This window comes from Pteronotus mesoamericanus, unplaced genomic scaffold (genome assembly GCF_021234165.1).
Source record: "Pteronotus mesoamericanus isolate MK-2021 breed Mesoamerican mustached bat unplaced genomic scaffold, CSHL_Meso_final scaffold_1186, whole genome shotgun sequence".
Taxonomy (NCBI): domain Eukaryota; kingdom Metazoa; phylum Chordata; class Mammalia; order Chiroptera; family Mormoopidae; genus Pteronotus; species Pteronotus mesoamericanus.
In genome coordinates, this window is record NW_026555302.1 from 1,511,666 (window position 1) to 1,526,436 (window position 14,771).

The 14,771-nt window shown below is 47.6% G+C and overlaps 1 protein-coding gene across 2 annotated transcripts in view; it reads left to right on the forward strand.

The window, feature by feature from the left end:
* The first annotated feature begins 364 nt into the window (after nt 1-364).
* Nucleotides 365-14,771, forward strand: part of SMYD2 (SET and MYND domain containing 2) — a 50,031-nt gene continuing 35,624 nt past the window's right edge. For both annotated transcript variants that reach the window (XM_054587635.1, XM_054587636.1), the window contains exon 1: nt 365-644. In XM_054587635.1, coding sequence (XP_054443610.1) covers nt 472-644 — 173 coding nt within the window. In that variant the 5' untranslated portion in view covers nt 365-471. The remainder of the gene's footprint in view (nt 645-14,771) is intronic.

The following is a 14,771-nucleotide window of genomic DNA, read 5'->3' on the forward strand; positions in this document are numbered from 1 at the left end:
CAGGGCATCCTATGGGACAAGGCGACTGTCCAGGGGTGGCCTTGGATATTTGTCCCCGTAGGACCGCATTCCGCCCACGGGACAGGGGACAGCGTCCCGCTCTCGCCGCGGAGACGCCGCGGAGGCGCAGGCGTCTCACGCCCTCCTTCCAGGAGCCGCCAGGGTTGCAGCTCTTTGTCGCGGCCACACCGGAAACGGCCCGATTGCTCGCGGGGCGCTCGCGGAGGGTCCCACGCTCGGGGCGGGGCCGCAGGGCCTGTCCCCCTCCCGGCGGGAGCGCGCGAGGACCGGGCGGGGCCGCCGTCCCTTCCGGGGAGCGGTGGCCGCCGCCGCGTCGCCCAGGCGGCTTCCCACCCCGCCCCCCGCAGCTCTGGGTGACGCTTCTCCAATAACAGCTCGCGGGGAGCCGCAGCTCAGGCTCAGCCAGCGCCGGGTGCCCCTCCGTGCCAGCCCGCCCGCCCGGCCGCCACCATGAGGGCTGAGGGGGACGGCGGCCTGGAGCGCTTCTCCAGCCCGGGCAAGGGCCGGGGTCTGCGGGCCCTGCGGCCCTTCCAGGTGGGGGAGTTGCTCTTCTCCTGCCCGGCCTACGCCTACGTGCTCACGGTCAACGAGCGGGGCAACCACTGCGAGCACTGCTTCGCCAGGTAGGCGGCGGGCGGGCGGGAGCGAGCAGGGGGCGCCGCGCGGCGGCTCGGACCGCGGCGGCAGGAAGTGCGCGCGGCGCTCAGGGTCCTAGTGCCGGCCGCTCAGGCGGCGGCCCCCGCGTTGGGCGCGGCGGGCGGGCGGGACGGGCGGGACGGGTCGTTTTAACTCCGCACTGGGCCGAGACACGTGCAGTAGGAAATCGGAGCCACGTTCCCGCCACACACCCTTACCCACAGGTTTTCAGAGCTGCTTACACGGGATGTGCCAACCTGGGAGGACAGGGTACTGCCCTCAAACGTAGGCTCGGAGCCAGCCTTGTTCCACGCAAGCCTTGTTCCACGCAAGGCCGTGCGCTGCCCACTAGGTGCACTGCCAGCGGGGCCCCAGGTTCGGGCAGCCATAGTCTGTCACCTTCAACCTGGGCTTCCCGCTGTGTGTTCTGTTCCCCACAGCCCAGCCTGCCACAGACTTGCTGTTTCCTCCACGGAACTCAATGACACTTAACTATTTCAAAGCACATTTCATGTAAAGTACATGGCCCCTCTTCTTCCTTCTCAATCTCTGCACTTAGTGTTTGGAATGAAGCTAGAGAGGCCCTGACCTCATACCTGGGATTGTGGGGGCCTGCACTGCTGGGATGCTTCTAGCCCTGGTTTGGGACTGGGAAGACATGGTCACTGGGCGATTAGGTAAAGCGTGTGGTTGAAAACGGCATTTAATTGTAGCATGTCATATGCATGTATGCTCACATACACCAACACATAATTGTATCCTCAAGCCTTATGATAGTTTTAGACCCAAAAGGCACATTAGAAATCACCACTACAACACCTTTTCTCACCATTTTACAGGCAAGAAAACTACTGCCCAGGGAGGAAGTGTGACTGTGTGTAGATTGTCACACCTGTGCTTAAGGGAATGAAATCTGGTCTCTTCAGTTTGGCCCATTCCCTACCTGGTTAGGTGCTCAGTAAAATCAGAGAGGCAGGAGCCTGGCATCAGGGTCGAGTCTGCTCTCGACCCTGGCCTTCCACTGCTCTCGGGGAAATGGACCCTGCTGTACTTTCTTTGAATCTCAGTTTCTTCATGTTTTTTTTTTAAGGATTTTATTTATTTACTTTTAGAGAGAGGGGAAGGGGGGGTAGAGAAACATCAATGTGTGAGAGACACATCAGTCAATTGCCTCTCGCATGCCCCCAACTGGGGACCTGGCCTGCAACCCAGGCATGTGCCCTGACTGGGAATCGAACTGGCCACCTTTCGGCTCACAGGCCAGCACTCAGTCCACTGAGCCACACCAGCCAGGGCTCTTCCTCTTTGAAATGGAGGCTCTTAGGTGAGGTTAAGGGAACCTGAGTTCCTACAGGTCCCCTTCGAGTTCAGGTCTCAAGTCCAGCATATACTGAAGTACTCAGTCCCTGAGACCTGTGTGCCTTATTCCACATTAAGACATAGTAAAAGAAGGGACAAAAGCTAAATGCTGTAGTAATCTTGCCCAGACTTCCTACCAGAGCTGTCTTCCGCTTGGGGGAACCTGGAAAGGAACTAGACACGGAATCATGCAGTGGGCAGCTCAAGGGCTGTATGTGATGTGTCTCTTTGAATTGGTGAGCCAAGAGCTAAAGGGTCATGGTACCACTTTGCGACGTTTGAGTGAAGTGAGCATTGGGTTTTCCCAAAGTTAAAAGGGCTGCTGCGACTGGTCCCCTTGATCTTCCGAGCCTTGCTGTGGCTCAGAGTCTGACGCAGCGTGGGTGTCTGGAGTGGCAGGAGCAAAGCATGACCATCCACCACGGAAGGGGCTTCCCTTCCCTTCATCAGGGTCCTGGTGGTCCACCGCGTGAGAGAAGACTGAGGTGTCTGGCACATAGTAGGTACTCAGCTGGTAGTTACCAGTCTACTCCTCAAGTGAATTAAAGATCAAATCCCTCTGGGTTCATAAGGGAGACGCAGAGCTAAGAGATGCTTGTATTTATTTGTGAGTCTCCTCATTGTATCTACTGCGCACACCCCCAACCTTTAGAACAGTTACGTATATTCAGTTGCAACTTTGCTTATGTGACAAAGTTTGCTTCCCTCACCCCCATTTTCTGAATGACACTTGTCAGTGTCACTGATTGCCGCCTTAGATTCCTCACCAGGGCTGCCACATGCATCAGGGTGCTTCTGTGGTACCCCCCCCCCACCTGCTCCGTTGACTTAGGTGAACTGTCAACAGCCACAGGTCACGTCCTCTCCTTTGAAGTCAACTAAAATAACAGTCAAGAAATCATGATACCATGACACTGATGACATTAGAAATATCTTTGTAATCCACTCCATGAGTTCTGTTAAGTCTGATTAGTTTAGAGGAGTGGTTAGATCATTCCCGTAGATTTAGCACCGTTTCCTCTGTCAACTGCTTGTATATGACTGAGGACAAATCAGCCAGTCCAGCTGGCCTAGAGGGACATGTGTTATGCCTTCCTGGTGCCTCCAGGGGGTCGGAGCGGAATTCTCAAACCTCGAGGCACACAGGGCGAGTCCATGCCCCCGCCCCCAACATGCTCCTTACCCTTCTTGTGCCAGAAGTTTAACATCAACAATATTGTTAAATAAATGAGCCACTAGAGTGTTTTCCTGTCATATTAATTGCATGAGGGTTTAACTTATTTTGAAGGAAACGAGTGATTTCTTCAGGAATAATTATGTTCTATGGTTGAAAAAACAAAAAAGGAAGTTTCTGAGGTCACCATGGAATGGAATTGTTACTGTCGGGACAATTCAGACAAAGGTTTATGTCTGAGAGTTTTAAATTTGTATCACATTTTCTCAGATATGGTAGGTGACACTTGGGGGGCAGTTAGAAGGCAGCTTCTAAAAATGTGTTTTCCAGTTGGGAACTCTCCTTATCTGACCTCGCAGATACATTTTATGTACAGATACACTCAGGTGCAAACACGCGTTTTTGGCCTTTGGCCAACTTTTTGCGCAGGGTTTTTTATGTCATAGTTCAAACTTAGTATTTGACACATTGTAATGCCCGGCATTGTTTGTCTCAGAAAGGGAAAAATTCATTATAACCGAGTTCCGAGCTGTAAAACTGAGTGTTCTATCTGCATATTCATTCTGTGTGGAGCTCCTCGGGTGGGCAGACGCACCCCTCTCTGTTTATTCTCTCTGCTCACAGGGCACCTCAGGGCAAGAATGTTGTCTTTTTGCCAGTTTGCTGAAAGTATGGAGGGAGAGTAGGAAGGCCCACTTAGCTGCCTTGGAATAGAGCTGTTGGAAGCCACTTCCAAGGAGTTTATATGATGTCTGGCTCACTCAGAGTGGCGGTTTTAAGACTCTAGGTTTTAATGTTGCACGATTAAAACATGCTGATGGGCATGTCTTATTCCAGCAGTTGGGGAGACAGAAGGTCGCCCTGATATATTCGGTAACAGCATTCGTCTCCTCTTCTCCATTGTTTGACCAAACTGCCTGAGTGACCTCAGGTGCTCTGCCCGTCAGCAGGGGTGTTGTCCCCAGCGCTGCTGTGGTTCCGCTTGTCCCCAGGACATTTTCTGAGAGTCAGAGGGTCTCCAAGAGGAGAAGTGGCTTCGTATGTTCTCAGATTATCTTGCTTTCTGAGTGAAAATTGGGCACTGGCTCTAATAGAGGATTCCCTCCTTCTTTTTCTATGTATTTTTGTAAACAGTAGTAAGAGTAAAAAATCAGACCAAAAAAAAATACAGACAACAGATTTCTTCTAAAAAGTTACCAGTAATGAATACAAAATTCAGCCATCTGTATTGTGTTGTCACTTTCAACATTCCGGTAGTTCAAGTTTTTCTTTTATTTAGAGACTGCAAAGGAGGGACTTCAGTTTGAATTCTGGCTTCATCCCTTCCTGGTGGTTTGGTTTGGCTTTTGGCAAAGTATGTAACCTCTCTGAACTCCCAGGTTCCTTTATCTGTGCGACGACATGCGCGCTGATATGCACCTCCTGAGCCAGTCCTGAGACAGTGGAAGGCAGGTGCTCCGCACAGCGCTGACCCATAGTAAGCTGTCAAATGGCCTGGCGTCTGGCTTGTACTTGTTAGATGAGCTCTGCTGGCTAAATGTTACCTAGCGTGGTAAAATATTGTAATGCCAGGGACTTTTCTGCGGTGGTAGGTTGGGGTGGGGAATACTGGGAAGGAAGCACCAGAAATGGCTGTCGAGTGGAGTCTGCGTTCAGACGGCACGTTGACCCAGAGCTGAAAGCAGCAGCTCTCCTCCCCGGGTCCCGCAGAATAATCATGGGTGTCTGGGGTCACTTTTCAGTATTTTTCAAAACCTAATAGAAATGATATAATAAACCTATACAGGTAAAACTTTTTTTTTTTTAAAGAGCCTTTTGTAGCTTCAAAGTGCTTAGACACTTCAGCACTCTTTTAGTATGACATTAAACAAATATGTGAAAAGAGAAACAGAGGAAAACAGAATTTTCTACATAGCAAGGATACCAAGGCTCCTCTCTGCTCTCTCCTCTAAGACTTCAGAGTGCCAAGCGCTGTAACACGCGCAGATTTCACATGCAGGGAACATCATTTCTGTTACAGCGTAGAGGGGGCTCAGTGACCACGCGGCCCGTTGGGAAACGATGTGAGATGAAAGAGACAGAACAACAGCAGGGCATCCTGAAGTGACATTCAAACCCTGGTGAGTTAAAACCGCCATCTAACACCTTTCCCTCCCAAAAGCAATTGCACAAAATCCTCGCAATCAAAAAAAATCTGAAGAACCACAGAAAATGACATTCCTTTAAACCACATTGCTCTTTGCAGCCCATAAAGTCTTTCCAGACCCATTCTTATTTTGATTCTCTCAAGGAGGGCTGGTGTAGACAGGGCCGTATCTCATTTTATGTAGGAAGAAACTGAGTGTTGGACAGGTGAAGTTGTTGCCTCGAATTTCACCTTTTTTGGTCCTGTATTTTTGCAGGGCAGGGTCTGTGCTCTTCGTGGACGGAGCCCTGGCTCCCCACTCTTAGCGTGAGCTTCCTCCCTCCGCCGCCTTTGGCCCGAATCTGCTGTGTAGATCACCCGGGGACACCAGGACTTAATTCACCTCCGGTTTCTCCTTGAGCGAATGCAGTTTGTATCACTTCTTTTCTTTTGCTCCCCCGCTCTCTCAAGAGGTAATTCAAGAAACCAGTGCATTATTTTAAAAAGTTTAACAAATAAATTGATTGAGCGGTCGTGGACCTGTAAGACCTCTTACATCTGGTGCTGTTTTGGATTCAGAGATGTTTTTACTACAATGCTTTGGAATTTGCGTAAGAGCCACATAGATTCTTCTGTATGTGTCAATTATTACATAATAACACATAACAAGAACACTAGGCTTCGGTCCTTCTGTGTGTGTTATCTTAGTTTTCAGACCTACATACTGAGTTGGTTTCTGTGCTCTCTGGTAGGGCAGCATCAGAGTGGAAGAAACCCTTTCCTTTACTTAAACATACCCATTCTGTAGAACTGTGCTCTGAGCAAGGTCAAATCGGCGAGGCTCGGAAACAGAATTTATGATACAGCTATTCTAGGGGTTCCCTGGATGGTGGGTGTTCCTGTAGGAAGAGCAGATTGCACACTGTCTGCCAGAAGCTTCTTTTAAAAAATGTTAAGAAATGTCTTAAGTTTCTTTGGAAAGATCCGGGGTTCAGTGCTATTATTTGGCAGCCACTGGTCTTCAGGACAACTCAGAGTTGGGGAAAACCTGGGGCAGCAAAGTTGTCTGTTTTAGGCCTTCAACAAGGGAATTGCAAGGACCGTTTCTATTTCTTTTGGTGTTTTTTGGCTTACCTTTTTTGCTTTGGGTTAATCTCCTCTTTCTTTTTCTTCTTGATATGGAGAAAATATGAAATAATCATAATTTTATGCCACCTTATTTCTGCTTCCCAGGAAGGCAATCAGTAGTTATAAATATTTGTATTCTTGGAGTCATTAATAACTAGAGTCACCCTCCTACCCCTCCCCCACTCACCCCTTTTTTGTGGACCTCAGGTTTGAGTGAGTGAGGTATTCATATTTTCCAGACCAAGGCATGCTTTCATCTGGTCTGAGCAAGGCCAATTTGACTGAAGAGAATTTCTCCTCTTGCCGATTCCTTACTGCCATTTCCAGCCCCTTTCACAGACGGCCCCGCTCCGGGTTTGCCTGCGTGTCTGTGAATGTGAGTATATGTCCTGGTCATCGCCAGGGGACTGGGCAGACCTAGAACAGGGCGCCTTGCTTGTGCTTGACCAGATTGAGACTTTGAGTCTTCCCCTGGTCAGTCAGCCTGGTGGCTCCATGGCTTTTGTAGTAGGTCCTAGAAGGGAAGCCATCCCGCCCCCGGCCCCTTAGCCCTGCAGAGCAGCCTGTCCTGGGACCAGAGGTCTCTGTCCCCTCTCCAGGGCCTTGCATTGTCAGTGTGTGTACATCACTGTCGCCTCTCCCAGCCACATTCCCAGCCCTCTCATCTTTGGATCTCTGGCAAATCTGGGGTAGTTTAGGGTGCAGCCCTCCAGCAGGGAATTGACTGAGGTGACTGCCTTCTCAGGGGCTGAACCCAGTACCTCGGCCTCATTAGCACATGCGCCCCAACCAGTCCCAGAGCCACTCGCCCCACTTTGTGTAACTTCTGCTGACTCGGTCCCTACCTCCCTCAGCGGCCTCCTTTTCAATTGCAAAGGCGTTCACACCAACACAATAGAACAGAAGGAAATCGGATCTCTTCACAACTTCTCTGAAGGACAGAAATAAGCAATTTAGCAGGAAAATAATATGAAAAAAATCGCGAGGGCTCAGAAAACAACTTATCTTTTCTAGTTCATGCATTTGCTGAGAATCCAGCCCTGTCTCTCAGATTCTTCTTCAATCAGGAATTTAAAAATAGTATGGAGCTCCTTGTGCCAATTTATTAATTTAATATCTGGTGACTGTTATACACTAATTGGAAGGCTTAGATGATCAAGTGGCAACATTGATGTATATTATTAAAATGGATTAGGTTAGGTTTTACAGGAAGGAGTGGATCTGAGAATTCATAAGTGCTTATCTTTGGTACATTTATAGTCCCTAGTAACCAAAACGAATGCTCTCCATGAGATCTGAGACACTGGTGTGAATCCACACGTGCACTAGGATGTACAGGCGTGTTGGTGCCCACGGGATCTGTAATGCCCACAGAGAAGAAATAAGGGCAGCTCACCCAAGAAGCCAGTTTCACACTAGGGGGAAGGAAGTGGTGAGAAAATCTGGCTGGCCAACAAGATACAGTGTTTCATCTTAGCTAAATCAAAATCTCAAGAATTTGACATCCTGGCTCTTGAGAGGAGTTGTGTTACAATCTGTGACAAAGGAAAAAGACCTTGGATTTTTTCCGCTTCATTCTGTGGCTTCCAGAAAGCACTCTTCAAGGATGTGGCTCCTGGGCTCGTATTCTGTTGCTTTTCCTCACCGTAGTGCCGTTTGTATAGGAAACACATACCCTGGACCACCTGCAAAATCTCTTCCAGTCAGCCACACAAATATGCGCTAGAGTTGTAACTGTAGCACCAACTCAAAATGGTCCTATCCCAGAGGTCCCCAAGCTCCGGGCCATGGACCAGGGCCAGCCTGGGCCTGTCAGGAACCTGGCCGCACAGCAGGAGGTGAGCTAGCATGCAATGCACTTGAATCATCCTGAAACCATCCCCACACCCTCAGTCTGTGGAAAAATTGTCTTCCACGAAACCTGTCTGTGGTGCCAAAAAAGTTGGGGACTCCTGTCGTATCCTGTTTGAGGAGATACTTAGTTGCTTTTCAGATACAACAGATCATTCAGTAGAAGCATGCGCAGGAGGAAGGAACTTTGACCCTCAGCTGTACCCAGCTGGAACCAAAGTCTGGCTGGAACCAAAGTCTAGCCCCCGCCCCCAGAACCAAAGGACTGGAACGTAACTGGAACTTGAGCACCAGAACCGTTTCAGAAGCCAGGGGTCCCTTATCCAGGAAAATCTGATGCTGATGCCCCTGTACCATAAATAGCCAAGTTCCGAGGTCGTCCAGTGAAAACCTGCCCACTAGCACTTCTGTATACCTGTTCCCCCAGCCCCTTAAAAACCCTAAACCTGGTCCAGCAAGCAAGACGGACCTGAGGCTCCATTGTGTTTCTCATCTTCTCGGTTGGCACCTTCTTGGCCAATAAGCGTTCTTTACTGCAAACCCTGACGTTTTGAGTTTTGGCCTTTCGAAGTGCCGCGCACTTGAACTTTGGTTTGGTAACAGAGTGACGATTGCTGTTCACAGTGATGGCCTCAAGGTTCCCCAAACCTCAACAGTAAGACATTTAATTATGAGCAGATGGTAAACTTCCTGAAAGTAGAAATTTTGTTGTTGTTTTTTTTTAAATATATGCAACAGTGTTTATATTTATGGAGCACTTGCTGGGTCCTAAATCCCTGTGAAGAACAGGGGCAAAAATCCGAACACTACAGAGCTAATATCCTAGCAGGTTTTCTTCATCTTTATTTTACCCACAGTGCCCTGAACTTGGTATGGTTTCAGCAGATGGTGTGTTGAAGGTAGTAAGGTTTGGGGTTGAGTATTTTCTTTTATTATGTTGAAAACTGGTAATCTGTGCATGTCACAAAGAAAATTCTGTCAACCAAAGTGTTTCACCACACACTCTAGGTCATGACTTGCCAACAAAGGGAGAACTTTGATCGGCTAATATTTAGGTCTCATGAACCTGTAACAGCCCCACGTTGTGTTAAAAGGCCAACAGTTTTGGGTAGATATTTTTTGGAAGTTAATGAAATTTAGCCTCCTTATGATACCTGAGAAAGTATTTCTAAATGTCACTCTTAAAGACCGTTAGGGGGTTTTCACCTTAGAAACTTGCAGGCACACAAGGTAGTAGGGATTTAGAAACACTCTACTTACCCTTACCTCACTCACTATTTGGTTGATTTGGGCATGTGTTCAGACCTTCCAAGACACCTAGCTACTTATTAAATCTTTCCTCAGTGCAGAGAGTGGAAGAAAGAAGCCCACCTCCGCCTTCTCTTTCCGCGAACCTCCAGAGCCGGGCCGGGCAGAGCTGTGGAGTCAGGGCTGCCTGACAGGAGCTTCCAGGGCTGGGTGGTGACAGTTCAGTCCAACGTGCTCTGTGGCATTGGTTTCACTCTAGCGGTCCCAAATTGCACATGCATGCACACAGGTGTGCACATGCGTGCATCTTGCCGATCCACCCCCCACCCCCACCCCCAGCCCTTATCCTGCTTTGCCCAGAAGGCTCTCAGGTGCTGAGAAACCTGTCCTGATTTCTGCAGGCTGGATCAACTCCCCTCTCCTTTGCTCCCATAGCTCCTTGCGCATCCTTCTTCACGCTTCCTCCTCGGGTACAGGAACCGGTCCTAACTCATCTTCGTAGGCTGGGCACTTAACCCGAGGCCTGGTACTCTCTTACCTGAGTAAATATTGATTAAATGAATAGTCTCATTGGTGTAACTTATTTTACTAGTGACTCTTTGGACAGACCTCATCATCCACCTGCATATACAACACTGTTCATTCTTGGAATTGAATCCTTGTAAATACTTTCAGGATCCTTCACTGATTCCTGTTTCTTTAGAACAAAATCTTGACTGCTCAAGACTCCATATCTAGCACCCTCCCCATCCTATCTATAGCTATCCCTCCCTGCTATTTACTTAGACTCGAAACACAATTTGGGTGGTCTTTGCAGCCCACAAGCTGCTCTGTCATTCTTCATTCCTCCCTTGTCCATCTGTAACCTCCAAGGCTTTTCTCCGCATTGTTCCCTTCCTTAGCCTCGGCCCTATCCCAGGGAAGGCCTTATACCTTAGGTCTCTTCATACTCCAGAGACATTCAACTCAGCTCACATCTCTTGTCATGAAGCTTCTTCCTAAGGCTGTCAGCCCGCACATCTCTTCATTTTATTTAGTTACTACCTCACATGCATACATATTTGCAATAGCTTACTATTTTATTTGTATTTATTGAACGCCCTGCTATCCCAGGCACCATGCTCTAACGTCGGGATTCTGAGATGACCGAGGCAACATCCTCGGGAAGTGCCCTACTTCCGAGTCTGCAAGGAGCTCAGTCCTAGGAGCAGCTTCTGTCTCTCGGCTCAGTGTCATCTGGAAGTGGGATTATCTTGCCTGATATTTATATTAATCACTGTCATGAAGGTAGTGCTTATTTCCTCAAAAAGCTCAATTTTGATAAAAATACCATTCCTCCAGAGCCTGACACAATTCTTGACACATAGAAAATGATACTCTTCGAAAAGAAATCCCTTGGCTAAGGTAGATTAGCATACTTCTTCCCTGCCTCATATACAAGGTTTTACATTATACAAAGTGATCTTTACTCAGAAATACAAATGAAATCATTAGAGATTGAAAGACAAATGTTTGCTTTTTTGCAATGGGTTTGCCGCCAGAACACAGGTGTCATTGAAACGCACCACTAACTCAAAGCCACAATGGGAAAGGAAAAGACTCATATCAACATCGTCGCCATTGCACACGTAGATTCCAGCAAGTCCCCCGTACTGGCCATCTGATCTACCAATGTGGTGGGATCGATAAAAGAACCATCGAAAAATTTGAGAAGGAGGCTGCTGAGATGGAGAAGGGCTCCTTCAAGTGTGCCTGGGTCTTGAATAAGCTGAAAGCTGAACGTGAGCGTGGTGTCACCATTGATATCTCCCTGTGGAAATTTGAGACCAACAAGTATTATGTAATCACCATTGATGCTCCAGGACACAGAGACTTTATCAAAAACATGATGACAGGCATATTTCAGGCTGACTGTGCTGTCCTGATTGTTGCTGCTGATGTTGGTGAACGTGCAGCCGGCATCTCCAAGAATGGGCAGACCCGTGTGCACGCCCTTCCGGCTCTCACACTGAGTGTGAAACAGCTGATTGTTGGTGTTACGGATTCCACCGAGCCACCCTATAGCGAGAGGAGTACGAGGACATCGTTAAAGAAGTCATCACCCACAGGAAGAAAATTGGCTATAACCCTGACACAATAGGGTTTGTGCCAATTTCCGGTTGGAATGGCAACAATGTGCTGGAGCCAAGAGCTGACATGCCTTGGTTCAAGGGATGGAAAGTCACTTGGGAAGATGGTACTGCCAGTGGAACCACGCTGCTTGAGCTCTGGATTGCATCCTGCCACCTCTCGTCCAGCCAACAGCACTGTGTCTGCCCCTCCAGGACGTCTACAAAGTTGGTGGTGTTGGTACTGTCCCTGGGGGCCGAGTGGAGACTGGCGTTCTCACACCAGGCATGGTGGTCACCTTCGCTCCCTTCAACATCGCAACTGAAGTCAAGTCTGTTGAAATGCACCGTGAAGCTTTGAGCGAGACTCTTTCTGTGGACAATGTGGGCTTCAATGTGAAGAACATGTGTGTCAAAGGTGTTCGTCATCGCAATGTGGCTGGTGACAGCAAACAATGCCCCACCAGTGGAAGCAGCTGGCTTCACAGCTCAGGTGGTTATCCTGAACCATCCAGGCCAAATCAGTGCTGGACATGCACCTGTGCTGGATTGTCACGCGGCTCACGTTGCTTGCAAGCTCGCTAAGCTGAAGGGGAAGACTGATCGCCGTTCTGGGGAAAAGCTGGAAGACGTCCCGAAGTGTTTGAAACCTGGTGATGCCGCCATCATCAGTACGGTTCCTGGCAAACCCATGTGCAAGGAGAGCTTCTCTGACTATCCTCCTGGGTTGTTCTGCTGTTCGTGACACAAGGCAGACGGTTGCTGTGGGTGACATCAAAGCAGTGGGCAAGAACGCAGCTGGAGCTGGCAAAGTCCCCAAGTCTGCCCAGAAAGCTCAGAAGGCTCAGCGGGCGTTAGCCCCAATACCTGACACCTCGGTCTTAATCAGTGCTGGAAGAGCGGTCTCAGAACCGTTTATCTCAATTGGCCATTTAAGTTTAACAGTGAAGGACTGGTTAATAATTACAGTGCATCGTTAAACCTCCAGAAGGAAAGCAGAGAGTTTGTGGACCGTTTTGGGTTTTTTATGTGTGGCAGTTTTAAAGTTATTGGTTTTTAAAATCGGTACTTTTTAATGAAAACAACTTGACCAAAACTCTGTCATAGAATTTTGAGACCCATTATTCAGGCGGATCACCTGTTTCTTGGGCAAGGAGTGATTACTCACGTTTGGCTGCTGAAGTCCTGACCATATTCTAGAACTCACACTAACATTAGGTTATAAAGGCATTTTTACATATTCTTTTTCCCTACTCTGTGGCCAGAATGTTGAAGTGAGGAGTATTGTTAGGAGCATTTTAAGTCTTTAAATAGTTAAACTTATGTGATTTTCATTTTGTCTTTTTCCTTGTTATTTAATCCCCAGAGTGTTATGGAAGTAAGGGCAACAGCGGTCAATCTAATATTATTGGTGTTCGTTACAAAGTACAAATGGCACCATTAGAAGAAATGGTGGAAATGGTTGCTGGTTCCTTTATGAAATAACTGAGTTAAAGAGAAAGGCATTCATTGTTTCTCTCCTTTTGACTTTTTAATCAATAGGCATCAAAGAAGCAGACAATAAAATAGCAAGGAAGTATCCTTCCGATTTTGCACAAAAGTTAAGGAAAAAAGTGATTCCAGAGGCAAATGTTAAATTTTAAAGAGCGCACATCGGATCTTTGGGCAGGCCTGAGATGTTTGGGTTTTACAGGGCTTATAAGATGAGGTATGGGTGGAGGTGTTTTCCAGTGGTTGAAAGAGAAATTAAATGGTCACACTAGGCCGTGCATTTTTTTTCCCTCTATCTGTGAGCTTTGTGAATTTTCTTTGTAAGGCAAAGGCAAATTCCATGTCGACCAGAGCCTGCATTAAAACAAATCCTAAATCATTGTCATCATTTTTTTTTTCATTTCTCAGCTTGACTCAATTAATGAGGTGTATGTAGAGTCATACATATAATATTTTTTATCCTGACTCAGGAATAATTGACAAATATCATTGCATTTGTTTAGCTACATTGTACAACACGATGGTTTGATACACATATCCACCGTGGAATGATGACTAAGATCAAGATAATTAACACATCACCACACAGAGTTAATGTTTTTGTGCAGATGGTAAGAATGCTTAAGATCTACCCTCAGCACCTTTCAAATACACAATACTTTATTGTTAACTATAGTCACCATGCTATATGTTAAATCCTCCGAATTTATAACGGAAAATGTGTACCTTTTGACCTACATTCCCCCAGCACCCCCTCAGTATCATCATTTTATAGCAAGGCCAACCATTCATTTCCCGGACCACCAAAGCCAGCTTTCTCCTTGTAAATCTAGCTTCTCTTCCGATAGTTGGAGAAACCTATTATTTGCTCCCTCACTGCCCTAAATATTTCCTGCCTCCCCTAGAGGCCCCGGGCTCTAACGTTTAACAAGCCTGAGAACAAAGCCAGGTGCGAAGGGGAGGGTTCAGCGGGGCTCTGGGAAGAAGCTCCCCCCTGCCCGTGGGTCCCGGTTCACTGCCACATTGTGGATTAAAGTGATAGGGAGCATCTTTCACTGTTACACAAAAACCCAGAGCCTCCGTATTATCCTTGTCCCCTGACTAGGGTTATAATAGGGTTCCGCCACAATTCCTCCAATTTTTATTTCCCTCAAATAAAAATTTGCTGGTGTAACCACTCTCTCTGGGTGGGAGGCTAACTTTGTTTCTGATTGTCTTGTTTCAACCCACGGTGAAGTTATATTGCGCTGCTGGACTTTTTTCCTTTTCTCTTTTGCGCTTGGCCGGGGCCGTCTCTGTTCAGCAGAGCACACTTGCCACTTCTTCTGTCACCATTAGTTAAAAGTAATTGTTATTGCAAACCCCCTCCGTGCCAGGATCATTTTCTTTCATGGTGAAACCCACCAAGCGTTCGTTTCAGTAGCAGAAAGTAGGGAGCTTACAGGATCAAATCCTTTTTATCTAGACCAACAGCACCCCCGGCAACGCATTAACTAGCAGGAGTTGTTAATTACATCTCTAACTTGTTGATCTTCGTGGCTTCCGAATTTTAAAAGCAAGAAAATTAATCACTGCATGTGTCTCCTCCGGTAAAAAATGACAGGAGCATGTCTTCTAAGTTCTGTTCCTG